Here is a 12,681-nt window from a genome sequence, read left to right on the forward strand (position 1 = left end):
AGTCGTCAAATTTTAAATGACCTCGTTTCTTCTTTAAATGATACATTTCCTCGGTTAAATAATAGAATATGTTTTTTTTTATGTACTATTGGAAGTAAAATATGTTTATAAGACTTTTTTTTAGAATTAGGGTTATATTTGCCTTCACTGAATTTGGTTTTTAATGGGATTGTATGTATCACACCACTGTGTATTCATGTATTTAATGACATCACAAAAAATGTAAAAAAATTTTTAAGGAAATTAGATTTCTTTTTACACTGTAGGAAGTGGAAGAGCCAGAAAAACTAGTCACACTGAGCACTGATGGAAATGAGGGTATTTGTTTTTACATTTACAATCATTTCAATATACACAAATCTGTTTCTTATTTTTACTTTTTAGAACTTGAACTTTTTTTTATGTCTAAAAATAGCAGTAGTAACATGAGGTTTTGCGTTTTCATTAAATGCTTTTATACAAATGATACAGAATCCAATCGAAACATAGAGTGGTTAAATGAGCTTACAGTGCTACACACCTTTCTATTTGTGCATTCTTTTATGCTCCACACCTTTCTATTTGTAACTTTAGTCAAATGAATATATGTAATTATAAAGTGTCTGTCATTAGACCGGATACCTGCCTACCGCTTAATTTTCATGGCCACACCTTAAAAACATGCCCCGGACAATGTGGCATTTTTAGGAAGGACAAAGTAGCACAAAAATAGTAACTTCCAGTTTCTCCATATCATCAGCCACCGCCCAGTCTGCTCTCTTCTATTACATCACAGCTACCAAAAAGGGAGGTCAGAAGAGGTACGTGCTTCCTCTAAGACACGAGAAGCCGGAGAAATCCATCTTCAGTTCAGTCTATAGGTTTAGGCACTTTAGTAAGATGATTGAACATTTTCAGCTTTCTCTCTGCCTGAAACTGTAACATTAAAATGTACTTATTACTTAATTGCTCATTTTAAGAATTAGTGCTCAAAATTTTTTCTAAAAAGTGGTGGGAAAAGTGTTTTACATCCTTCCACACATTATTCTCTTATACGCAGCATTTCCAGTTTAGGCTGCATACAAGCCTCTCTCTTGATCTCCTAATCTCAGTAATCTAAAAAAAAAACTTTAATTAAATTTAATTAAATTAAATTTTAATATAAATGTGTTCATGTTGGTTTCAAGCACTTTCACATTTCTGTCTCTAATGCCTCCCTACATTTAGCTATACATCAAGGAACATGTGTGTGTGTGTGTGTGTGTGTGTGTGTGTGTGTGTGTGTGTGTGTGTGTGTGTGTGTGTGTGTGTGTGTGTGTGTGTGTGTGTGTTAACAGGAATTAACTAAAGCTGTCTTATTTATCAGTCGAACATCTCATTCTAATGACGTATATAATACCGTACCCAGATACTTCACTTGTCTCCATTACATTTAGTTTTATTATACTGCATTTCCCTTTTGCTTTCACTTTCTTTGTTCTCGTTGTTGCCCCAGTATGCTAATAATTTCAGGAAAAAACTTTAAAGTTTCATTTTATACAAAAAATTTTTAATATTCACTCAAGATAGACTTAGCACTCAAGCTTGTATGTATAGATATTGTACATATAATGGCTTTGAAACCCTTGACTTTAATTCATTCTAAAATTATTGTTGGATTAATCAGAAAAGATTCTGCATTCGAAGTCACCTTAATTTAATTTTTTCATCTTCAGATGTCATATGCAAGCAAGACACAATCAGGATGGCCAGGCTTTGAACTGGTTGTAGGTTTTACGAAATTAAAGCTGTGCTCATATTCAGTAAAAAAGCATGACTGTGATGTTTTAGACAGAGTAGGATTAAATACTTTACAGCATAAATAATTGCATTGCATGCTATAATGGCAATTTGGCAGTCCATATTAGGTTTCGGTGCAATGATCTATTGCTATTGAATAAAACATAGTAAACTAATATTACACCACTTTTATGCTGAATATCAGCTCTCATGGAACACCAGTCAAAATAGTAAATCTGAGCTAGAATTTGTGTGGTGATAATGACTGATGGGATAATTACCTGGATGTACAGGTGTATCGGTTGGTGACACTGAGTGTATGTTAGACTAATGACTGCAGAAGTTCAATTCAGTTTTATTTGTATACCACCTTTTATGATACACATTGTCCCAAAGCAGCTATACAGAAATAAAGAGGTTACAAAGTTGGAATGTATAGGTTTATCTCTAATGACATTTGCAGCATTTGACAGACACTCTTATCTTACTTATACAACTGAGCAGTTAAGGTTTAAGGGCCTTGCTCAGGGGCCCAGTAGTGGCAGTTTGGTTGGGATTTGAACTTACAACCTTCTAATTAGAAGTCTAAAGTTTTAACCACTGACCTACCACTTCCTCACATGAGCGAGCCAAAAAAGAAACTTCCTGAGACGTATGCGGAAAGAACCTTGAGAAGAACCAGAATCGAAAGGGAACTTTATGGATCTTCAGGCTGTTCATGTGGAATCATCCTCAGCTGCACAGAATGAGTGGTCTTTCGTACTGAAGAGAACTCCATCTAGAAAGGCGCAGGGATGAATTGAGCAGGCTAGAAGTAGGAAGTATTTAAAACTAATTAAGATTAAGTAAACTAATTAAGATTAAGTAAAGAGCACAATTGCCTGCATCTATATTGCAAAATCTTATTCATTCATTCATTCATTCATTCGTTCATTCAATAATTAATGTGCATTTCTCTGGGATTGGTTAGAAATATTTGGCAACCTTGCTTTCAGTCCCAACAGTATGCCTGCATAGGTTTTAAAAGGGTTCATGTTTAATAGTATCGAAGGTAAGCAATGTGTAAATATTTAATATCCTAAACTTTCAGGATAATTTATTATTGTTTGACTTTGCAATAGTTTGTTTTAAATGGTTACGTAAAAAAAAAAAAAAAAAAAACGCCTGCTGGAAAGAGAGCCGGTTAGCTGCTACTCGGTTGCAGGCCCGGAACACGACCCCGGTCTTTCTTGATGCGCTACACCGGACTCAGCGCTTCATACAGCGGGCTCATGTCTAGTTATCTAGCGGACATCTTATTTTAGTTTTCATTTTACTTAAAAACAAGTTAAATTAAATTTTGGTAACATTTATAAATTGCTGTAATTTACCCTGATAGAAACAAACAAGATTTTAATTTTGTAGGTTTGTTTTTCATGTCTTTACTGTTACTGAGTTATTTTACATAAACTCGATGACGCAGTAACTTGTGTTACTTAATATATATAAACTTTAAATATATAGTATATGCTATAAACGTGCCAATATTGCATTAAATTAATAGTATAAGAAATAGTTGAGCTTTTGTTTATGTCACCAGACATAAATATGATGTGATGTATTATGCAGCATTCGTTCAGCTCAAGGGGTTTATTAGGATCAGGAACTCCATCAGAATCAATGACTTACATTTTATTATATATTTCTTTTACATGAATATGCATTTAATTCTTTTCAATCGTCTATTATCTTCATGTTTTAGCTTTTCTCTCGTTTACACTGCTTCCAGTAGTGTGTGTGTGTGTGTGTGTGTGTGTGTGTGTTTACGTCGCAGTTGCTGTTATGGCCATCACGTGTTGCCAGGTTCAATGAGATCTGTCTTGAGGCCTTCGGAATCAACAGTGTGTTTTCCTGTGGCTTACAGCGTATAAGAATAAAATTGTTGCTTTTATTGAGTTGGCGAAACTGGTGCCGTCTAGCAGGCATACAATAACGTCAGCATTTTCACGCCTTTTGATTGGGCGATTGGAGAGCGCATTAGTCGGAGCTCGCATACCGCAACTGTAGCAAATTGCACAATCTCAAATATATTCGTTTATACTAAATGTTTTTTTGTAAATTCCACAATGGCTGACAGAGGAGAAGAAATTGATGTGGGCAAAAATCTATTTACAACGACGTCAACAAAACAGACTTTTTAAGATAAGATGGGCATCATGAGGAAAGGTCAGCCAAATCAAAACAGTTATGCTTTTTCAGGAACTCTTTATACTTTTATGCTTTCTTTTCTGTAGTATTTACCCCAAAACACACAAATGCCTTAATTGAATATCCCCAGGAAAACTCTAATGTACAGAAAACATGTTGAATTTCTCATTTCATTAATGGCACTCATTCTTGCTGTACAGTATACCTGTCTGTGATGCAGCACTCTGTTATACTGTGTTTCTGTATAATATTGGTGGTTTCTATAGTCGTGGTGCCATAATGATGGTATTAAGAGGTGGATTGATTTAGATCGGGCGGATATGTGGTTGCTTTCTGACCAAGTGTATCCTTTTTTCTTTTCCCTGTAGGTTTAGAGGATGAGCAGGGGACGTGGCACAAAAAAAACAGTGCTTACAGAAATGCCAGATGCTCTTGAGTCTTTTGATGGGGTGATTCTGGAGGAGGTAAAGCAGCTTTTTAGTAAAGTGAGGCAGTACAGCGCTCCACCTGGTACCGAATGGTGTTTACCAGACCCCAGTGTCGTGCTCTGTGACCGACCATGGAGTCATCCACCTCTGCAGGCTCTGAAAGACTCCCTGAACGAGGTGAAAAATCAGCTCAGTGACAAAGATTTGCCGGTGTGGCACCAACACACTTGCTCCACCAACCGAGCGGGCATCGTTACATCCCACCTCCGTGAGACTGCCAATGCTGAACTTTGCACACAGGCCTGGGCCAAATTCTACGAGATCCAAGGAACCTTCAAACTCTTACCAGACACTGCACTGCAGAACTGTGAATTGAACTCGGTTCATTTGTGCGAAGCTCCTGGAGCATTTATTTCCGCACTAAACCATTTCCTCCAGACCAGCAGGCTGCACTGTGACTGGACCTGGGCTGCTAACACGCTGAATCCGTATCACGAAGCTAATGCACGGAGCTGCACGATTGCAGACGACAGACTCATTGCTCATACTCTTCCTTGGTGGTTTTTTGGTTCGGACAACACCGGCGACATCATGCTTCAGAAGCATATGCTGGAGCTGCAAGTATTTGTTAGTAACATGCGCAGTGTGGATTTGGTCACCGCAGACGGAAGCTTTGACTGCCAGGGTGATCCTGGTGAGCAGGAGAATTTAGTGGCTCCCCTGCAGTACTGTGAAACTGTGTGCGCTTTACTCTTGCTTGCCCCAGGAGGCTCGTTTGTCCTGAAGATGTTCACACTTTTTGAGCATTCGTCCATTTGCCTGCTTTACCTCCTCGTGTGCTGCTTTCGCTTGGTTCACGTTTTCAAACCTGCAACCAGTAAAGCCGGGAATTCTGAGGTCTACATTGTGTGTTTGAACTTTAAATCTAAAGACGTTGTCCGGCCGCTGCTCTCAAAGCTAATCCGTAACTACGGTCCAGATATGCTTTCCACGGCAGCGCTGTTTCCAAAAAGCTGCATTTCCAACTCTTTCCTCAAGCAGCATGAAGAAATCTGCACGTTTTTCCAGGGGCTACAGATCAACACCATCCAGGAGAACCTGCACCTCTTTACCAGTATGACTGCTGAGCAACGCAAGCATCTAGATCAGGTCAGAGCATGTGCGGTGCAGTTCTACGTGCAGCGCTTTCAGGTACAGCCTTTATCACGCAGACGCTGGGTGTGCCGAGGTGGATCGATGGCTTGGGGGAAGCCGTGTCAGAGGAAACCAATGGGATCTTTTAACCAGCGCAAGGAGATGCAGTATAAGGAGTGGAAGCAGCGTCTTGCACATGGACCTTACCAAGCATTAATAAAGGAACATTTTCATGCTGAGGAAGGATATCATTTTGCGCTCACTGGTCCTGTGGCTGAGTGTGACTTAAACGCATGGTTTGGTCTTGTGGGAGCGACACTGCAAAAAGTACGCAGCTCTGCTTTCTGTGAACTGGAAATATTGGACCTGCTTAATGAAGCTTTAGAAGAGTTCACACTGGTCATGAAGGAAGAACCACTGGCCACACCAGCTTGCAGATCTTGCTTCACCAGGACCTCATCTCCTGCATTCACATTAAATAAACTCTGCTCGTATCCACTTGTCTCTTCTTGCATGGTGATGGTTGGAAATTCATCATGGCGGGATATCGAACTTCCAGAAAATAAGCTGCAGTTCTGTCCAGGGCCTTCCTACCCAGAACTGTGCGTTTCTGTTTTGCATGATGGAGACCCACTTCATCAACGCGAATTGCTCAGCAGTGTGTTTTCAGCTCTGTGTCGACTGTCTGAGGGATCATCTCTGGTGGTTCCATTGAGCACAGCTTTGACCCGTTTCACTGCATCTCTAGTCCTCGCACTCCACCTGTGCTTCCAGTCTATCACTTTCCATTGCCTTGTTGGCGGTCCACCTGTTGTGCTGTTGTGTGTGGGATTCACCTCAGTACCTCAGATCAAGACCGTCCTCCAGGAGGTCCTGGACCAAATGAGAACAGTAGAGCCAGGCAGGCAGATTCTACAATTTGCTCCGATGGCAGAACTGACCAGAGGTTCACTGCCTCAATTTCTGTCCAGCCTCAATAACACTGTTTTGAGGCAGCAGCTCCATTTACTTCTAGCATTGCAGAAGAAAAGATAACAGGCTTCAGGGTGTCCTGAAAATCCTCTATAGATACGGGACTACGTTTCCCAGGACCACATTGTACGTTACTCCGTTAGTAGATGTACACACATTCACTATTCCGTCAGTCCACTTCCACCCTTTCAGCCTTTTTCTTAAGCGTGGCACAAATTCCATGCATCAAATCCATCGCAATCCTGTGACAGATTCCCGATCAATCATGAGATTGAAGTATGTTACATATTTGAAGACGTTTAAAAGCCTAAAGAGTTTATTTCCCTGTTTTGTATAGAGACTTTGGTGACACCCTCTATGTCTCCGTCCCACTGAAACTCAATCCCAGTCCTCAAGGATCCGTAATCACCATTTTTTTATATGCCCCTTATTAAAAGGTGACTGACTTGGCATATGACAGCAAATTCCGGCTTTTGACAATTAGGGAATTGATTAAAAATTATTCTACAAGTATCCTGTCTATCACATCCATCATTCTTAATCCACAGGGCTTTGTTTCATTTTTCTGACTGAGATTGAACAGTATTCCAGTACTGAGCTGGGAGAAATGACTCGGGAGTGTAATTCACACCATCCTTAAAGCTCAACTCTTATTTTATTATTATTATTTTTAATCCAAGTGCAGTAATAGTGTATAAGGTTCATGTAACGCTCTCACAGATTGTACTTTGGGACCCAAATCTTTATAGTTTGAGAAAATACACAGAACTTCTGATTGTCTTATGCAGTGTGCTTTGTTTTATGCTTTCGAATGATTCATTTGCTTTATCTGTAAATAATTTGAAGTAATTGAACAAGCACATTAAGTCGCTACTATTTTTCGGTCAGCGGGTTTGTTTATTTATTTATTTTATTAAAAATGCTTTATTTTTGGATATATGGTGGTGTTAAATATGTTTCTAGAGTCTTCCACTGAATAAAAATATGTTTTGTATTAGGAAGAAATTATATATATTTGTGTGTGTGTGTGTATGTGTATATGTATGTATGTATGTATGTGATATATATATATATATATATAATACACACACATTTTTTAAACCAACATTGTTTTGATGCCACATGTAATTAGATTTTTAATTACTTTCCAATTATTATTATTACTATTATTACAAAACCCTGTAATAACATGAAATGAGAAACATGTATGAGACGTTTGCCGGATATTTTATGGAGTGGAAAATTAATCATCTTATTTTGGATGTAGATTAACCAGATGATTGATGGACATTTAGAAAACCACACACTGTGCTGTTCATAATAACAGACTTATTTTAACGTCTTGTCTTAAAGTTCAGTTTGCATTTGTACGTGACATTTACGTCAATTATTATTCATATGACTGAGCAGATGACAGTTGAAGGCTACAGTGGCATGGTGGTGCTGGGATTTGAACTCATAACCTTCCAATCCTAAGCCTAACATCTAAACCACTAAGCTACTACTTGAAGAGCAGTATTTTTTTTTTATGTCTCTCATTTTCATGTTTTACTTCTGTTGGTTTCCCAGTTGAGTGATTGGCGCTTAAAGGCAGAACTGCATGGGAACTGCAGTCCTAAACCAGTTTGTCTCCCTTCTTGTGTTCTGTCAGTAAGTCGTATGTAGTCGGCTTCATCGCTTTCAATTTGAGTTGATTACTTTGATCTTGTCTAGTTTGACATATTTATCTGATTGAATGATCTAATTAAATGTTAGACGATATGCCATGTCATTTAGAAAATCATAATTGCTTATGTACATGACTTTGCTTATTGTCAGAATTGATTCCTCACATACTAAGAAATGTACCAGGGCCTTTTTAGAACTGTTACTCATTAGCAAATTATTATGTCTTTGTGTAATTAAAAATGACACATCGTGCACATCAACATATCAGCGTGTTACGCAAATCAAACTAAACACATTGGATGTGTTTAGTGAGCTGTTGACTGTGAAGACACTAATTAGACTTCTTGCATCTTTTTGGTACATCACTCTAATAAGAAATAAAATAGCTAATGGCACAAAGATTCATCATTACAAAGCAAAACCCAGTGGTGTAAATGTTCACACACACATTGACTGTTTCATTGCCTGTTATTGCTCGACTATTACCTTAAAGTTCCAAAAATGCAATGACACCAATAAAAAAAACATTTTATATGTTTATGAAGAATTAGTAGTAACTCTCAAAGTGGCCCTACATGATCATTTCAGTTACTTGTAGGTATTGTAGAATTTGCCACGTCACTTAAACTGCAGAAGCTCCAGAGTGCTATAGAAAAGAATGAATTAACTCTCCATAGCAGTAGAGGGCAGTAGTGTTTATGGAATTGAAAATGGTAAACTGGACGATTCTGTACTGGTTAAGAAGCACCCAAATTAGTACATTGAGCACATGCTCCATGATGATGCTTTATTAAAATAAAAAATTTAAAAAAAAGCAAATATTTTCCTCAAGCCGTCAGGCTCCTCAACACAGAACTGAACTGAAACTCATGCACACACACAACTGTGATGCTGAGCTTTACAACCTGGACTCAAACACACACTCGTACTCATTTTACACATCCTTATCTTCAGCACCACCCATATTTTATTACTTCATTATTACAAACTGTTTACATGCTGCATGTCCTTTTGCTTGCTGCTATTGTTGCTACATAAACCCTTTTGTTTACATTTTGTTTACTTACAAGTACACGCCTGTACTCAGTTCTCTCTTACACACCGCACTGTATAATATACAGTAGGTTTTACTGGTGGCACTATTTGGTGTTTGGTGTATATGTCCTACACTGTTTTGTGTTGTCTTTGCAATGTCTGTCTTGCACTGTTTGCACCAGGTTGGACACGATGCACTTTATGTGGCGAGGACACTCACTAGTCCTCAGCTCTGTGTTTTCTGTTATGTAGCTTTATGCTGTTTTATGTAGTACCAGGGTTATGGAGGAACGTCTCATTTCACTGTGTACTGCATCAGCTATATATGGCTGAAATGGTAATAAAAGCTTTTTGACTTGACTTGAAATAAGGTAAATTGCCTGAGCTATCATCTTCACACCACTGGGAATCTGTTTAAACACCAGAACTGTAAAAAAATTAAATCTGGAATTTGATTGCAAAGATAAAAAAAAAAAAACATTAAATATAGAAGAAGAAAACTTCACCCCACATTCTCAGCCTGGTGGCTCAGTATCTGGTCATGCAGTGTCCTTAATATTAATCTGCACTATTTCTATCACTGTTGAGGCCACACCTTCAACTGAGTGAAAGATGTTGGGGCCACACCAGATGTTGAGGCCAGACATCCAACTGAATGAAAAATGCAGAGGCCAGGCCTCCAGTTCATTGAAAGATGTGGAGGCCACGCCTCCACTTGAGTGAAAGATATTGAGGCCATGCCTCCACCTGAGTGGACAGTGTAGGCCATGCCTCCACCTGAGTGGACAGTGTAGGCCATGCCTTCACCTGAGTGAAAGATGTTGAGGCCATGCTTCCACCTGTGTGAAATATGTTCAGGCCATGCCTCCGCCTGAGTGAAAGATGTTGAGGCCATGCCTCTGCCTGAGTGAAAGATGTTGAGGCCATGCCTCCACCTGAGTGGACAGTGTATGCCATGCCTCCACCTGAGTGAAAGATGTTGAGGCCATGCTTCCACCTGAGTGAAATATGTTCAGGCCATGTCTCCACCTGAGTGAAAGATGTTGAGGCCACGCCTCCACCTGAGTGAAAGATGTAGAGGCCATGCCTCCACCTGAGTGAAAGATGTTGAGGCCATGCCTCCACCTGAGAGAAAGATGTTGAGGCCACACCTCCACCTGAGTTGAAAATGTAGAGTCCACACCTCTGAAAGATGTTGGGGCCATGCCTCCACCTGAGTAAAAGATGTAGAGGGCATGCCTCCACCTGAGCGAAAGATGTTGAGGCCATGCCTCCACCTGAGTGAAAGATGTTGAGGCCATGCCTCCACCTGAGTGAAAGATGTAGAGGCCACGCTTTCACCTGAGTGAAAGATGTTGAGGCCACGCCTACACCTGAGTGAAAGATGTTGAGGCCACGCCTCCACCTGAGTGAAAGATGTAGAGGCCACGCCTCCACTTGAATGAAAGATGTTGAGACCATGCCTTCACCTGAGTGAAAGATGTTGAGGCCATGCTTCCACCTGTGTGAAATATGTTCAGGCCATGCCTCCGCCTGAGTGAAAGATGTTGAGGCCATGCCTCTGCCTGAGTGAAAGATGTTGAGGCCATGCCTCCACCTGAGTGGACAGTGTATGCCATGCCTCCACCTGAGTGAAAGATGTTGAGGCCATGCTTCCACCTGAGTGAAATATGTTCAGGCCATGTCTCCACCTGAGTGAAAGATGTTGAGGCCACGCCTCCACCTGAGTGAAAGATGTAGAGGCCATGCCTCCACCTGAGTGAAAGATGTTGAGGCCATGCCTCCACCTGAGAGAAAGATGTTGAGGCCACACCTCCACCTGAGTTGAAAATGTAGAGTCCACACCTCTGAAAGATGTTGGGGCCATGCCTCCACCCGAGTAAAAGATGTAGAGGGCATGCCTCCACGTGAGCGAAAGATGTTGAGGCCATGCCTCCACCTGAGTGAAAGATGTTGAGGCCATGCCTCCACCTGAGTGAAAGATGTTGAGGCCATGCCTCCACCTGAGTGAAAGATGTAGAGGCCACGCTTTCACCTGAGTGAAAGATGTTGAGGCCACGCCTCCACCTGAGTGAAAGATGTTGAGGCCACGCCTCCACCTGAGTGAAAGATGTAGAGGCCACGCCTCCACTTGAATGAAAGATGTTAAGGCCACGCATCTACCTGAGTGAAAGATGTAGAGGCCATACCTCCACCTGAGTGAAAGATGTTGAGACCATGCCTCCACCTGAGTGAAAGATGTTGAGGCCATGCCTCCACCTGTGTGAAATATGTTGAGGCCACACCTCCACCTGAGTGAAAGATGTAGAGGCCACACCTCTACCTGAGTGAAAGATGTTGAGGCCACACCTCTACCTCAGTGAAAAAATGTTGAGGCCACGCCTCCGCCTGAGTGAAAGATGTTGAGGCCACACCTCTACCTGAGTGAAAGATGTTGAGGCCACACCTCTACCTGAGTGAAAAAATGTTGAGGCCACGCCTCCGCCTGAGTGAAAGATGTTGAGGCCATGCCTCCACCTGAGTAAAAGATGTTGAGGCCATGCCTCCACCTGAGTGAAAGATGTTGAGGCCACACCTCCACCTAAATGAGAGATGTTGAGGCCACGCCTCCACCTGAGTGAAAGATGTTGAGGCCATGCCTCCACCTGAGTGAAAGATGTTGAGGCCATGCCTCCACCTGAGTGAAAGATGTTGAGGCCACGCCTCCACGTGAGTGAAAAATGTTGAGGCCATGCCTCCACCTGAGTGAAAGATGTTGAGGCCATGCCTCCACCTGTGTGAAATATGTAGAGGCCAAACCTCTACCTGAGTGAAAGATGTTGAGGCCACACCTCTACCTGAGTGAAAGATGTTGAGGCCATACCTCCGCCTGAGTGAAAGATGTAGAGGCCACACCTCTACCTGAGTGAAAGATGTTGAGGCCACACCTCTACCTCAGTGAAAAAATGTTGAGGCCACGCCTCCGCCTGAGTGAAAGATGTAGAGGCCATGCCTCCACCTGAGTGAAAGATGTTGAGGCCATGCCTCCACCTGAGTGGAAGATGTAGAGGCCACACCTCTGAATGATGTTGAGGCCACACCTCCACCTGAGTGAAAGATGTAGAGGCCATGCCTCCACCTGAGTGAAAGATGTTGAGGCCATGCCTCCACCTGAGTGAAAGATGTTGAGGCCATGCCTCCACCTGAGTGAAAGATGTTGAGGCCATGCCTCTGAAAGATGTTGAGGCCACACCTCCACCTGAGTGAAAGATGTAGAGGCCATGCCTCCACCTGAGTGAAAGATGTAGAGGCCATGCCTCCACCTGAGTGAAAGATGTTGAGGCCATGCCTCTGAAAGATGTTGAGGCCACACCTCCACCTGAGTCAAAGATGTTGAGGCCATGCCTCCACCTGAGTGAAAGATGTTGAGGCCATGCCTCCACCTGAGTAAAAGATGTTGAGGCCACACCTCCACCTGAGTGGAAGATGTAGAGGCCACACCTCTAAAAGATGTTGAGGC

General features: G+C 41.5%; 1 protein-coding gene across 4 annotated transcripts; it reads left to right on the top strand.

Moving 5' to 3' along the window:
* Positions 1–779: 779 nt before the first annotated feature.
* Positions 780–7,465, top strand: cmtr2 (cap methyltransferase 2). 4 transcript variants are annotated; one of them, XM_083557887.1, is made up of 2 exons: positions 780–800; positions 4,314–7,465. In XM_083557887.1, the coding sequence occupies exon 2, from the start codon at positions 4,323–4,325 to the stop codon at positions 6,540–6,542; it is 2,220 nt and encodes a 739-aa protein (XP_083414013.1). In that variant the 5' UTR covers positions 780–800; positions 4,314–4,322; the 3' UTR covers positions 6,543–7,465. The 4 variants fall into 4 exon arrangements, with proteins under 4 accessions (XP_083414013.1, XP_083414014.1, XP_083414015.1 ...); XM_083557888.1 differs by lacking the exon at positions 780–800 and adding an exon at positions 2,523–2,809; XM_083557889.1 differs by lacking the exon at positions 780–800 and adding an exon at positions 2,915–3,963.
* The last annotated feature ends 5,216 nt before the right edge of the window (positions 7,466–12,681 follow it).

Source organism: Silurus aristotelis (assembly GCF_946808225.1).
Source record: "Silurus aristotelis genome assembly, chromosome: 13".
NCBI classification, from domain to species: Eukaryota; Metazoa; Chordata; class Actinopteri; order Siluriformes; family Siluridae; genus Silurus; species Silurus aristotelis.

Excerpts from the sequence above, each read along its gene's own strand:
- cmtr2 (XM_083557887.1), top strand. The coding sequence starts at position 4,323 with ATGAGCAGGGGACGTGGCACAAAAAAAACAGTGCTTACAGAAATGCCA.